This window comes from Opisthocomus hoazin, chromosome 27, assembly GCF_030867145.1.
Source record: "Opisthocomus hoazin isolate bOpiHoa1 chromosome 27, bOpiHoa1.hap1, whole genome shotgun sequence".
Classification (NCBI taxonomy): Eukaryota; Metazoa; Chordata; class Aves; order Opisthocomiformes; family Opisthocomidae; genus Opisthocomus; species Opisthocomus hoazin.
The window spans coordinates 4049612-4064467 of record NC_134440.1 but is presented as its reverse complement, the minus strand read 5'-3'; the positions used below and the strand labels follow the sequence as shown (position 1 = coordinate 4064467).

Genomic DNA, 14856 nt, shown 5'->3' with positions numbered 1-14856 from the left:
GGCGCGCGGCTGCCCGACTCCCAACATGGCGGCGGGGGGCGGCGGCGGCCGGGGGGGCAGCGCCCCGCGTTGGGGCGGCGGCGGCGGCCGGGCCGCGGCGCAGGAGAAGCTGCCGGTGCATGTGAGTGCCCCGGGACCGCCGTGATTCATCCCCCCTTCTCCCCCCCCTTCCCGCCCCGCGAAGGGCCGCTCCCCGCCGCCCTCGACCCCCCCCACCCCCCCCACCCCTCGGGACGGCTCTGCCCGCCCCGCCGTGACCTGCCCCGCCCCGGTACCGGGGGGTGTCCCGAGGCCTTCTCCGCCCCCGGTGCCGCGGGGAACCTCCGCCCTCCTCCCCCGGTACCGCGGGGTCCCTTGGGGCCTGCGCCCTCCGGTACCGTGAGGCCCCCCCTGGCCTGTCCCCCGCTCCGCTATCCGTGCCCCCTCCCCCCCCTAGCCCGGCTGTTCTCCTCCGGTACCGCGGTCATCCTCCCCGGGGGGACCGTTCCGCTCTCCCCGGTACCGTGCCTCCTCTGTGCCCTGCCATCCTCCCCCTGTACGTGCAAGCCCACCCTTCCCGGTACGGTGGGGCCCCGCCTGTCCCGTCTTCCTCGGGGCCTCCTCCTCTGGTACCCTCTGCCCCTCCCCCGCTGCTGGGGGGGTCCCCCCGGGGCCTCCTCCCACCTCTCTCAGTGCCGTGGGGTGCCCTTGCCCCCGTCCCTGGGCCGTGGGGTGCCCCCGGGGCCTACTCCCCCTTTCTGAGCCTCACCCCCCGCCCCGGTTCTTGCCGTGCAGGTGGAGGATGCACTCTCCTACCTGGACCAGGTGAAGATCCGCTTTGGCAGCGACCCCGCCACCTACAACGGCTTCCTGGAGATCATGAAAGAGTTCAAGAGCCAGAGGTAAAGCCCAGGTCCTGCGCCCCAGGGCTGCTCCGGGGAGCTCCGCAGCCTTCGCGGGGGTCTCTGTGCCTTCGCCGGGGTCTCTCTGCCTTCGACGGGGTCTCTTGGCCTTCACACCATCTTTCCACTTCTGCAGACACACAAGCCACCTTGCTGGCCTGTCCCCCGGTAGTGCAGTCACTAGACACTGGAGCCAGAGGGTCTGTGTCCATCCCATCCTTTCCCAGAGATGAAATCCACAGGAAAAGGGAATTAATTCTATTGTTGCTTCCTGCTTTGAAATGCAGATCTTGAAAAGAAGGGAAGAAGCTTGAGTGCAGAGCCTCCCTGTGACCTGTCACCCCTAGAGGCGATGGCTGTCTCCCCGTTTTGGGCAGCCCGCACACTCACGTCTCCTCTCTGTGGATAGCACTCCCAGTACGGGGCTGGCAGTGGTGATTCCCTCGGCCTGGGCTGATTTCTAGGCCTGAGGTTCCCAAACTTGCTTGTTAAAAAATGGCATCTCTAAGAAGCCAGGTGCTTCACATACATCTGTAATTTGCTAGGCTTAACTTGTGTTTCTGATTTGGACGTAAGTAACAACCTCTTCTCAATTTCAGCATTGACACACCTGGGGTGATCCGACGTGTTTCACAGCTTTTCCATGAGCATCCCGACCTCATTGTAGGATTCAATGCTTTCCTCCCTCTGGGCTATAGGATAGAAATTCCAAAGAATGGGAAGTTAAGTATACAGTCACCTTTGAATAGTCAGGTAGGTTACAGAGCTCATATTTGCTAAATAAATTCTGTGACATGTGTCACTATACTCGCCTCTTGCACAGTTTAGACTCTGTACATTTATGCATATTGCATGTTGCTAAAGTTTTTACATGGTTTTCAAAGTCTATGATAATGGGTATAATACAAATTTAAATATTTATTCTCAGACCAGTTGTTAGTTTAGCTTACATAAGAATGATTTTCCTGCATGAAGTGCAACTTCAAATACTTCAGGCAAGTTTGAAAAAAGAAATTGTAATTGATTTGACATGTTTATATAAAGTCTCAGTATGTGATGTGTGCAGTGACAAATTTCAAAAAGAGATCCTGAAAGAGTCACGTTTCCAGTCTTCCACTAAGAAATTGGGAAATGTGTGTAGGCAATGGGCAAAAAATAACGTCAGGGATTGCCATGCAGTTGCCGATATCCTGCAACGAGAGACGTCTGCTGCAATACAGTTGGATACACGTTGGCCTCTGCTGCTTTGTTGTTGTGTGGTTGTGGAGGCTGAAATAGAGCCATTACCTGAATTCTACTGATAAACTTGTGGTTTAACCCTAATTAGTAGCAGTAAATATCTTTTAGATCTCAATTCCCTTGGATCTCTCTGTTGCTTAGAAATTTAGCATCTTTAAGAGCCTTATGTTTTAATATTTTTCTTAAAACTGACAGTTCCTCTGAAATAAAACAGTGGTAACAGAAACCGCAGTGCGTGTGGTTTGGTACACCCTCTCGCGTGTCGTGGATAATGCAGTCAAAAGCGGTAATGAGCCAGATGGTTCATAAGCCAGATACGACTTATGGGACTTTTTTTAACTGATGGTGTTAATAAACTAGGTAAGGAAATTTATTGACTAATTAAATCTTTTTTCTTTATGTGGTAATCTTTTTTAGCTATGCAGCTTGAAAATCCTGATGCTAGATTGTAGTTGAACTCACACCTATGTTTCTGTACAAGTCACGGTGTGTCTTCTGCCACCAGGTGCCCTCAGAGCCTGTGCCCAGCGCTCTCCCTGGCAGCGGGCTGCTGCTGCATTACTCCCAGGAGAATTCGCACAATCACAGTGACTGTTCCGAGGAGTTTAGGCAACAGCTTCCGTATAAAGAAGATAAATCCCAAATTCCTTTGGAGTCTGATTCTGTAGAGTTCAATAATGCTATCAGTTACGTCAATAAGATCAAAACGCGTTTCCTTGACCATCCAGAAATTTACAGATCCTTTTTAGAAATTCTTCATACTTACCAGGTAAAAAGTCTGCCGTAGAAGCGGTTGTGGGTTTGCACTGTCGCTGTTAGGAGTTGTCAAAGGAGATGTCTGCCTATTGAGCAGGCTTATACACTTCCCAAGCACTAACCTTTGTCCAGCAATTGCCGCGTAGATATTCACGTGAAATGACAAAAGTGTGACAATTGTAGAACTTTCCAGGGTCTGAGGTGTAAAGGGCTTGTACCTAGATCTGTCTTCACTAACCTTTGGTTGATTTAGTGATGTTCTGTGCGAAAGGATGCACTGTAAGAACCGTGGGCTATCTGATAGTTATTTCAGGATGGTGTAGCATAGGGTTTTTGGCTGAGTTGATGAGTTTTCTTGCAGAGTGAGGTGTGGTTTTGACTCTGCTTGACATCTGTGCGTATATTTTTCAGAAAGAACAGCTGAACACTAAAGGCCGACCCTTTCGAGGCATGTCAGAGGAAGAAGTGTTCACTGAAGTAGCAAATCTGTTCAGGGGACAGGAGGATCTGCTTTCTGAGTTTGGACAGTTCCTCCCGGAGGCGAAAAGGTCTTTGGTATGTGTACGCTTAGAACAAGGCAGAATACTGAATACTCTCTGTTTGTAAGTAGAATGCATAAAGAAGCTTTAGGAATGCAAAACATTATGGAAAATCATACAGCCAGTAGATGAACTTTGCTCCTCTTCATTGTTTGGAATTTTGCACAGCAGGTGACTTAACTGCTCGCTCGGTGTCCTGTTCTGCTAGATAGGATCCTTTGTGTGTGCGGATCGAGAAGAGGACGTTGAAATCATTATTTATTTACTTCAGTTCACAGGAAATGGACCATGTGAAGTGAACAGCGTCCAAAAAAACGAGCATGAGAAGAATCTGGAACACAGCAAAAAGCGATCCAGACCACTGCTGTTGCGTCCTGTTTCTGGCCCAGCAAAGGTACCTCTTAGGAAGTAAAAATTTAGAATAACCTGGTATTACTTGTTGTGTTCAGATAATTGCTTAGATAAAGGTGTAATGAGTAGCGTCTTTTGAGGTATGTAGGTGTTAGATACGAGAAGCAAAATTTCAAAGTTATTTTAAGAATAATTACTGTAGAAAGAGAGAGTTTTTAAAAGTGTGCTTAAATGTGTGTGCTAACATGTTGAATACTAAATATCAAGATCTTCTGTACTAAGTATTGGCCCTGGAAGGGACAATTTATTGCTTCTACAAAGAAATCTTTCTTTGGAATTCTTTCTCTAGTGATCCTGTTTTGTTGTTATTTCCTCTGCTTAGCGGGGAGTCATTTGGTAGAGGTTGTTGTGGATGACTTGGTGCAGCAATGCTAGACCCCTGTTTGGGAAATACTGAGTTTCAGCCTTTCCAGAGAGCTGTTACATGCCAGCGAAGTGAATTTGATAGCATTTGAGTCACAACATTTTAAGGATAACTGTTTGCTCTTTTAACAGAAGAAAATGAAACTGCGAGGTACCAAAGATCTGTCAGTAGCGACGGTGGGAAAATATGGAACACTGCAAGAGTTTTCCTTCTTTGATAAGGTCGGTATTTGGCCTGTCCTCACATTCTGTGGACTTACTTCCAACCGTTTATGTGGTTATTAATTGGTTGGTTTGTACAAATCTACGTGTCAGCACTTAGAGGTTGCCTGACTTTTCAAGTGGTACAGAAAGGCAGGCCAAGGAAAGAGAAAATAGGTGGGTTTGGAAGAGGAATGGAAGCTGGTAATTAACCTTTTCCTGAATGCTCGTCTCCTACAGAAATGTTTTTGTCTATTTTTCAGTGATATTTCCTCATGGTACCATTTGTCGTTACTACATTATTGTTTGAAACTGGGCTTTTTTGTGCATATTCCCTTTCTGTTGCAATATAGACAGAGCTTTGTCACTGTACCCGTGGTTCAGACTACTTAGAATATGAACTAAAGGTGTTCGAGTGATCTGATCATTTCTTTCCAAACTGTGCTTTAGGTGCGTAGGGTGCTAAAGAGTCAGGAAGTCTACGAAAATTTTCTCCGTTGCATTGCTCTCTTCAACCAGGAGTTGGTCTCTGGCTCTGAGTTGCTCCAGCTAGTTACGCCGTTTTTAGGGTAAGTTACTGACTACCTTCTCTGCTGTGTCGTACTTTTTAGGTCTTACTTTGTTACATTTTGGTAGACATTGTGAACTTTGCTACTGTAGTTTTGGATTTAACTTCAGAAATATCTCCTAGGTAGCATGCAAGAGATTGAAGGCTAATCCAAAAAGAGCAGTAATAAAATCTGAATCTTTCAACACAGCTTTCTACACAGCTCTTAAAGAGCATTTTGAGGGAGATCTTTTCCTCTGTCTGTGCATCCAGTTGAAAGGCTCACAAGCAGCACACTACCTGATGTTAGACTAAATCACTGGGGGCAGAGAATCGCGTGAATTCTGCAGAGTGGTCTCTGTCTACACTGCCTGTTGTAGTCTCTCTAAATACAATACAGGTGTAAACATGAAATCTCAGAACAGAGCTGTGAAAAGGATGAATAGTTCTAGCTCTGATGTGAGCCTCTCGTGCTGTTTGGTTTCCAAAGAAGAGGGAGAGTCACGTGGCGGGGACCAGTGACTCGTCAGTCAGTTAAGGGGAGTATTTGTCAAGTTGTGAAGGGAAATTCTTTTCCTGTCTCAAGTCAAAAAAACCCTAAAGTAATTCAGAGAGAATGATAACAGAGATAAAACATTGGTAAAAGATTTCTCACTGAAATGCTGATTTTCTTTAGATTTTCTCCCTCACTTTTATGACACACATTAGGCACCCCAAAACTGTCAGAGTGAAATAACAAGATACACTTACTTGTGTTTTTGAAGGAAATTCCCAGAACTCTTTGCACAGTTCAAGTCCTTTCTTGGTGTGAAAGAGCTTTCATTTGCTTCTCCACTGAGCGATCGATCTGGGGATGGCATGAGTCGGGAAATTGATTACGCTTCCTGCAAACGCATCGGATCAAGCTACCGGGCTCTCCCAAAAACCTACCAGCAGCCCAAGTGCAGTGGAAGAACAGCCATTTGCAAGGAGGTACTTTGGGATCAACCTATGCAATCCCTGACCACGCGTGGCACTTACATAACTTGAAGTGGGGTATTTAGTGCTGCAGCTTCTGCATGTGGATTCCCCTCTTTAATGCTGGTTAGCCAGCTTTAACCTCCCATCAGTTATTCATCTAATTTACTGAAATACGAGTATCCACATGCATTGTACTAATTTCATTTAAACCCATCTCAATTAGTGTCTTTAATGCCTTTGGAGTTTGTGTGCATAGACAAATTTGTTCCCATAGGCAGAAAAGAATATTAAGTTGCCTGAAATTAATTTTCTAGCAGTGGACCAGCATGGCCTTTAGAAGCAGTTTTTCTCCTGAAAGAGCACTGTGAGCCGATGTCTTAGGCACTGTTTGCACTGAGGACAGACATCTGCAGCATAGGCGCTCCCACCTCTCACTGTTGTTGGCAACTCTGTCTTCTTTACTTACGGTCACTGATTACTGCAGAGTGATCTCGTGGTTGCTGAGATGATAGCGAAGGGGCTTTTGAGCTTTCTGAGCCAGGGCCCTGGCACAGTTCCACACAGTCTTCTGAGGAGCAGTCATGACAGTGACTTGTGAACTAGGTCTGAATCTTCTAATAGAAACTCAGGGAAGAACCATGCAAAAATAAGACAGAGAAGTATTGGACCCCATGAGAGCAGCTCTGGGCTCGTAAGGCTCTCTCTGTTCAATGTCACGTCTTTGCACTGTTGCAGGTGTTAAACGATACCTGGGTTTCATTTCCATCCTGGTCTGAAGACTCCACTTTTGTCAGCTCCAAGAAGACTCCTTATGAGGAGCAGTTGCACCGCTGCGAAGATGAGCGGTTTGAGGTACCTCTGCTGCTGAGCTTCCTTTCTGCCTGTCTGCCTCCTCAGAAAGCAAAACTTCCAGCTGTGAGGATTTTGGCTGAATTAATTGGTGGCCAGTTACTCAAAGTTCCGTTAATGTTCATTGGGTTGAGCTACAGTTTGGTGTTTTCCACTTGCTTGGAGTCTAATAGTTCTTTGTAGGCATGAGTCCAGTTCTAAAAAGCACGTTACCTTTGGGAGAACTGGTGGAGGTATATTTTTCCACTAAGAAACCTTGCTGATGCTTGTCAGCTCCACCCAGTGGGGCTGGAATGCATGCCACAAACCTGGCGCCGCTGGTCTCCATTTTCCTGCTGTGCCTGTTCTTACACTGTGTCTTTTGTGAACTCTTTACAGTTGGATGTTGTCCTGGAGACCAATTTAGCCACAATACGTGTGCTGGAGAGCGTGCAGAAAAAACTGTCTCGACTGACTCAAGAGGATCAGGAGAAATTTCGACTGGATGATTGCTTGGGGGGAACATCAGAAGTGATCCAGCGCAGGGCCATCTATCGCATCTACGGTGATAAAGCACCAGAGATCATTGAAAGTCTTAAGAAAAACCCAGTTACTGCAGTTCCTGTTGTTCTTAAGAGGTAATTCCCATTCTCCTGTGGTGATCTCAGTTCTTTAAGAAGCTGATACAGAATTTTTAAAGCATTTTTAAACAACTGTCTTCTGTCTCCTTTCAAAGGATAACTCATCTTCAGTGGTGGTGCTTTTTTAATTTATTTATTGCTCCCAGGAATACTTAAAAGTTTTTTGTGCATTGCAGGTGGCTACGTTAAAAATGCTTTGTGTGTATTTCTGTGGTTGTCTTTTGGAACTGAAGTAGATTATACATTTATGCAGGTTGAAAGCAAAAGAGGAAGAATGGCGGGAGGCCCAGCAGGGCTTCAACAAAATTTGGCGGGAGCAGTATGAGAAGGCCTACCTGAAGTCCCTCGACCACCAGGCTGTCAACTTCAAGCAAAATGACACCAAAGCTTTGCGCTCCAAGAGCTTGCTGAATGAAATTGAGAGTGTCTATGATGAGGTGCGTATGCTAGTAAATAATCCATCCTGTCTGTCCTTCATTTATAGTATTATCTAGATGCTTGCATAGCACCTGGGACCTTGTTGAAGTGGTAGTGCTCGGAAGAGTTCTCAGTCGAAAAGAACTGTCCCAAGCATAGAGTTAATACTGGCTTATTTCTTCTGGCAGGAATGGCTCTTGAGCATGGATTGGAAGGATCTTTACCTATTTGTCTCTTGATTACAGCATCAGGAGCAGCATTCAGAGGGGAGAAGTTCGTCCACAAATGAGCCTCATCTTATCTTTATCTATGAAGATAAGCAGATTTTGGAAGATGCAGCGTCTCTTATCAGCTATTACGTAAAACGGCAGCCTACTATCCAAAAGGAGGATCAAGCAACCATTCGGCAGATAGTGCATCACTTCATACCTGAGCTGTTTTTCTCTCAGCCCCCTGAGCACAGTATTTCTGAAGAATCGACAGATGAGGACAGAGAAAACCATCAAGGGCAGAACCTGGATACTCCTGAACTACGGAAGAAGCACGTGCCTGGGCCTCCCAGCAGCCCTTTGGAGGCAAAAGCAACCTTCTGTGATGTTACAGCTGCTGAGCCCCACAACACTCTGGATGATGTTTACAGTCTATTCTTTGTCAATAATAATTGGTATTTCTTCCTCCGCCTTCACCAGACTCTGTGCTCAAGGCTCCTAAAGATTTATCGTCAAGCTCAGAAGCAGCTTCTAGAATATCGGACTGAAAAAGAGAGAGAGAAACTCCTTTGTGAGGGAAGAAAAGAAAAAACCAATGATCCAGCCATGGAACTAAGACTGAAGCAACCAAGTAAGAATAATCCAGAACATATTCCATTCTTAATGCTCTGGTTGCTAGTGCTTAATTGTGTATATCTGAGTAACTGAGACCAGCAGGCAAGTTTGTAAGGAGTGTAGTGGTACAAACCTCCAGTATATTTGTGATTTGTAGATAGAGGTAGTTTAACGGGATAGGTAGTTTTTAATTTATCTTCTGAGGGCTCTCGTGCATAGTTCATAGAGACTTCATGCAAGCCCACTGTTGTCAGATGTTCTCAGGTGTCTTATTGCATGAATCTGTTACTTTGCTTTGAAATGTAAACGGCTTCACAACGAAATAGTTAGCTACACAAGGCAGTCATGGAAGTGCGTGAGATAAAACCGTTAACAGTCTGTCAGCACTCCTTACAGAGAACTGTCTGTCTGCAAGCACGTTCTCAATACTGAACGTGATCGTTCTTGAGCAGTGCTGTCCCCTGTATCTCTTGACCTCACTCTGCCGCTTACATGCGTTAAGTGACTCCACTTTTCCCCTGCCAGGTGAGGTGGAACTGGAGGAGTACTACCCCGCGTTCCTGGATATGGTGAGGAGTCTGCTGGATGGGAACATCGACCCGACGCAGTACGAGGACACTCTGAGGGAGATGTTCACTATCCATGCCTATATTGGCTTTACTATGGACAAACTGGTGCAGAATATTGTCCGCCAGGTAACTAATTTGATGGCTGTGCTCTGTGTTTGGGGGGCCGCACATCTCCTTTCTGTGGACAGATAGGTTTCTCACAGTACCCTGTGGTGCAAGGACTCACTAAACTTAAAGCAAATTCATAGAAGAGTTACATATGTAGGGGAAACGCTCTAACAGTGTTCAGTGAGATAGTTCAGCTTCAGTACAGGGACCACCTTAGGGGATTTACTCCTTCTGGCCTTTTCCAACGTTTTTTGAGTTCCAGTCTTTTCAAAATTCTGCCGTTCCCAAAATGCATCTGAGGCAAAAAAAAGAAGTCCAGTCCTTTTTACTCAAAACTGCCTTCCAGTTGTAGTTGTGTTACAGTTAAGGCACATCACCCCTTCACTGTTCTCTGTTCCTGTTATTGCAAAGTAGTAAAAAAAGAGAGTGAAACGTGTGAAGTCTCTGGAGGTAAAGCTTTGCTGCTTCATCTGGAGTGTGATGCTGTGCTGAGCTCTGTGCTCCTTTCATAACATGCTAGAGTTAACTCTTGGCCCAGCCTTGCTGACTGAATTCCCCTTTTTTAATGGAAGCTTCACCATCTAGTGAGCGATGACATCTGCTTGAAGGTTGTGGAGCTCTACTTGAACGAAAGGAAGCGAGGTGCTGCTGGAGGTAACTTATCCTCTAGGTGTGTCCGGGCAGCAAAGGAGACCAGCTATCAGTGGAAGGCTGAACGCTGCATGGCGGATGAGAACTGTTTCAAGGTAAGAATTTGCTGCCAGGGAACTTCATAAAATGACTGTGGCACTTTACCTGGGAGAAATGGGTTTGGACGCTCCAAGGCCACAATGGTGAGAGAGCAATATGGAGAGAAGGTACCAAAACCAGAGCATAGACAGTGAAGTGGCATACTGGCTCGCTGAAAAGCCCTGCTGCTTACTCCTCTCCTAGCTCGTACTTGTCCAAATGACTTGTGAATATACAGCATTTTATTGTGAACCCATGTGGCCAATATCTTGTGCCTGTAACTTCATTACAGGTAATGTTTCTTCAGCGGAAAGGGCAGGTGATCATGACCATTGAGCTTCTGGATACGGAAGAAACCCAGACAGAAGATCCTGTGGAGGTCCAGGTAATACCACAGTCACCATGGAGTCTGGTGTACCACAGACAAAGCTGACGTCTAAGAACGCTTCCCAACTTTCTTTGTCTAAACTGTGAGACTTTGCCAGGAGGAGAAGTTTACCTGGGAGGTGGGAAGATTACATGTGGGACTGTGGTCATTGCCAGAAATGGGTATGATAACAAAAGAGTTTCAACATAAATCAGCTTCATAAAAAACAGCTTGGAAATAAACTAGTTCTTTGCAGTGACATTTGTCTTGATGAGAGTGAAATCTGACTTGAAATTTGTCTCCTGTAGCACCTGGCTAACTACATGGAGCAGTACGTTGGGGTAGAAGGAGCTGCGAACAACCAGAATGATGGCTTCTTACTGAAACCGGTCTTTCTGCAAAGGTGAGCGCACTCCTCTCCTGAGTCGCACTGCAGCAGCTGGTACTGCTGCCTCTCTCCATATGGGATTTTGGGTGGTGTGCCATACGAACAGCTCTGGGGAAATGCACTCGTCTTTGAGGTCCAAAGGGGCTGCTGTAGCCCAGTGTGCTGCGTAAGAATGCTGAAGAAAAGGTTTATGACTGCTGCATTGAGGTTTGTTCAGGACACTCTGTTTAGAATGGAGTTGGACTGTAAGCAGTCCCTCTGGGAGGAATTCGAGGTCAAACTTGTTCCCGTTTCACTATTTGTCAGAGTGTATGGAGGAAGATCCTGGAGAAAGTCTGAAAAATAAATGCAGAAATAAAAATTTCATACTCGTGCTGTCAGTTCTGCTAGCTTGAGAGAATGGATAGCCAAGTGTGACACATGCTTCGTAATCCTTGCTTTGTTCTAGAAACCTAAAAAAGTTTCGCAAGTGGCAATGTAAGCAAGTGAGAGCTCTGCGTAGCGAAGTGAAGAGCTCCTGGAAGAGGCTGATTGGGGTGGAAAGTGCCTGCAACGTGGACTGCCGGTTCAAGCTCAACACCCACAAAATGATGTTCATCATGAACTCGGAGGATTACATGTACAGGCGGGGAGCGCTCTGCCGAGCCAAGCAGGTGCATCTCCTATTACTCTCTCTGCAGCTCAGGCAGTAGCAGAGGTTGAGGATGTGAGCCAAAAGACAGGTACCAGTAAGAAGTCTTGTGGCTGAATTCCTGCAGACTACACCCAGAAGTTACTACTCTGTGTTGGATGAAACATGGAGGAGAGCTGGTAAATGCTCTGTACTTTGGTTTAGTTTAGCAGCCTTTACTTTACCGTGCAAATTTTAAGGGGGAGTGGCAAACTTTAAGAAATAGAGATCTCTAAATGCAGGTACGCGGTTTCCTGTTTTGCTGTTTGTGTTATGTTGTAGAGCATGCACATCTCAGACATAGAAAGAGGTGAGTGTTTTGGCTTCTCCCCCAGAAACCTCTCAGTGATCTCTACTGTCCTGCTTTCAGGTACAGCCAATGGTGCTGCTAAAGCATCACCAGCAGTTCGAAGAGTGGCACAATAGGTGGCTGGAAGAGAACGTGACCATGGAGGCAGTTGATGTAGTTCAAGACTGGCTAATGGGAGACGAAGATGAGGAGATGGTGCCCTGTAAAACAACCTGTGAGACGGTGAACGTCCACGGGGTCCCAGTGAACAGATACAGAGTTCAGTACAGTCGCCGTCCAGCTTCACCGTGAGCAGAGACTTGTTCCTGGGACCAAGACAAGTAGGAGCATTGCTGGTGAAACACATTTACTCTGAGAATAGTGGTGGGAATGCAATGTATGTATTAATTATATTTATCCAAACAGCATTTTACTTTGGATTATGATGTATTTTCCATATGGCATAGACTTGTCTCCTTGCAGTGTAATCCTCCAGCCATCATGAAGAGACTCTTAAAAGCTTTATGGGAAGAGGGCTGTCAGCATTGCCACACACTTTTTAGCAGTTTCCGAGCTTTAGGCCACCACTGGCTCAGCCAGTCCTGGAGAGCTGAGCGAGAGGGTCAGGCTCTGGGCGAACTACCAGTAGTGGCTTTGTTGGAGAGATGGAGCTGGGCTGGCGTTTGAGCAGGTGCTGGCAGCTGCTTCCACTTTGAAGGGTTTAATGTTCCCTATCTTCCTGAATTTATGCCATCTTGGAGCCTGCAGAACTCTTCAGTGTAACCTCCGAGTGCCGGCGGGGCTGAGAGCACGTGGCACAGATTGCTAGCCCCTCTATGGGCTGCTTCATTATCTGTGTGTACTAATAAGGCAATGAATGCAGTGTTCGTTACTGGTGCTCTGGTGAGAAAAATGCCAAAAGCAAGAGAAGGGCGAACGGCGTACTAAATGCTCTAGCTCTCACTCATGAACTAAGTATTTTGGAGCACGAACTAAAGGGAAGAAACTCTCTGAGCCGCAGTGCTAGGCAAGAGAGCATTTTGCGGCGCAAGACAGCCCAGGCCCATCAGCTGCCCCTCTGCAGACGCGCACCGGATCCCGTCTTGTTGCTCTGTGAGCTTTACAACCTGCTGCGGACTCTGCCTTCGCAGATCTGGAGCTGCCTGGAGCGTGTGCGTGGGGAGGAATATCCAGCGCGAGGTCTGGCCTGTCGGGGTTCTTTTCCCCCTTTTGTATTTTGCATGTTGATTGGCAGCCTCTGGAGACTGCGTTCTCAAGCGCTTCGCTTTCCTTGCGCGCGCCCGGACTCGGTGGCCCTGCTGGGTTTGTACCACATCAATAACAGCAGCAGATGGAGCTCTTGTGGCGCTGGGTTCGTCCCAGCTCCTTCGCTGTTCCTGCTGGGTCCGCACAGTGTTTGCAGTGACACATGGAAATCTGTAATGGGCAGTGTTAGATCCAGCCACAACCATCGTGGACGAGCTTTTCCACTGAACCATCTGTACTTCTATCTAAGCTATTTTGCAATGAAACCTAACAAACAAACCACTCCAAACCGTGCAGTACGCTACGTCAATCATCTGAATTAATCTGTTGAAAAAAATCAAGAAAATTTAGTTGTGTCTGTCCTGCCACCCCACTGTGACTTCGCTCGTGTTTTTCAGGGGCCAAGGGCAAGCACACTGTCCATGGAGCATATTACAGACTTGTTGTCTTGAGGCAGGTCCAGCTTCCTCTCAGCTTTGCTTCCAACTTCTTCCTGGCTTTTGGGGTAACAACCCCCCCAACCCCGATATTTTTTGTGGCTTTGGGTTATAATTTCTGCCAGACCTAAGTAGCAGCCTGTAGGATTTGTCCTGTTATTTCCACTGTACAACATTTGGTTTTGCAATTGTCTCACTTGACAGTAGAAAAAATTGGCCTTTGGGGTATGTTTAATAGAAAACTGTACTGACTCTTTGTCTTTTTTGCAAAATAATCTGTAGGAGGGAGGGAGGCCAGTCTCTGACATTCGTGGCCACTTGCACAACCACTGCCAGCGGAGGACTTCTCACCAAGAACTCATGTTCTTGTTGTCTGTGTCTCTGTTAAATTTTGGGTCCTGCAATGATCTGAAGGTTCTTCCCCTGCTCTCCTTGCGGTAAGCGATTAAGGACACTCACCACGTAGCTACGGGAGGGCTGGCTGGAGGAGCAGGGGGACAAGCTCGGTGCAAAGCACAGTACCCCCCTTTTGCTTCCAGACAGCTCAGCAAAACACACCTCAGTCCTGTTCGCCTCTCTGCTGTCTTCCAGTGGAGATGACAACTGTGCCAAATTTTCTGGTTTTGTGATACAGAAATATGTTTACTAGAAAATAGGTTGCAACTCGTGGCTTAAAATGCGTTTGAGTCCAAGTGTACCAAGGTGCAGGAGGGTAACTCACGTCTGCACCGTCCTGCTCCACCTCCCCATTTTAAAGTGTACTTCAGGTATTTGTAACCATCCTTATTTTGTAAACCTTAATTTATAATCTGAACAGATTAGGTAAGACTTTCACCCTCTACAGTGCTATTGTCTCAAAAATGATAGTAGCAAATGATGTGAATGGAATAAGCAGGCAGTGCAGGTTTGAGAGGGGCTTGCTAATGTCTGAGAGTTTAAGCTCAACCGCTGTGTATCTCCTAGCGCGACCTTGATTCAAGAGTTTGTTCTTCCATTTTTTTGAAGGATCTTTGCTTTTGGGCTTGTAATTGCTTTGCCAGCTCTTTGAATGTAGTTTTTTTTATATTTATTTGCACATTCAAGTAAAATAAAATATTGATTTTAAAAGTCTGCAGCTCTCACTGTCTTAAATTTGTTTTAAATAATTTAAACTTATTGATAAGCCCCAGAATTTCTTGTCTTCCACCTGAAACTGAATTTTAAATGGTGGAAAAATGCAACTGAGAAGTTGGATCAACTTCCCTTCAAGCAGTTGGAGGCCAGGCTGCAGGATCTTCGATGCCGATGTGTGCCAGCTCACTTCTGGCCGGCAGTAAATCTTTAACCATACCCACGCTGAAAAGTTAGTGCACGGTAAGTGGATGTAAGCCAGTGCAGGAGCTAGCACAAAAGGGAAAGAAGTTTCCTGCAAGTAGGGTGCTGCAGG

The 14856-nt window shown here is 46.4% G+C and overlaps 1 protein-coding gene across 1 annotated transcript; it reads left to right on the top strand.

Moving 5' to 3' along the window:
- The first annotated feature begins 16 nt into the window (after nt 1-16).
- On the top strand, nt 17-14480 carry SIN3B (SIN3 transcription regulator family member B). The gene is made up of 19 exons (XM_075444183.1): nt 17-121; nt 775-881; nt 1481-1634; nt 2626-2889; nt 3288-3431; nt 3687-3809; nt 4322-4411; nt 4841-4959; nt 5702-5909; nt 6633-6749; nt 7125-7363; nt 7620-7803; nt 8029-8623; nt 9133-9302; nt 9857-10030; nt 10306-10398; nt 10689-10783; nt 11217-11421; nt 11809-14480. Exons 1-19 carry the CDS (start codon nt 26-28, stop codon nt 12037-12039), a joined length of 3408 nt encoding a protein of 1135 aa, XP_075300298.1. The 5' UTR covers nt 17-25; the 3' UTR covers nt 12040-14480.
- Nucleotides 14481-14856: the final 376 nt, after the last annotated feature.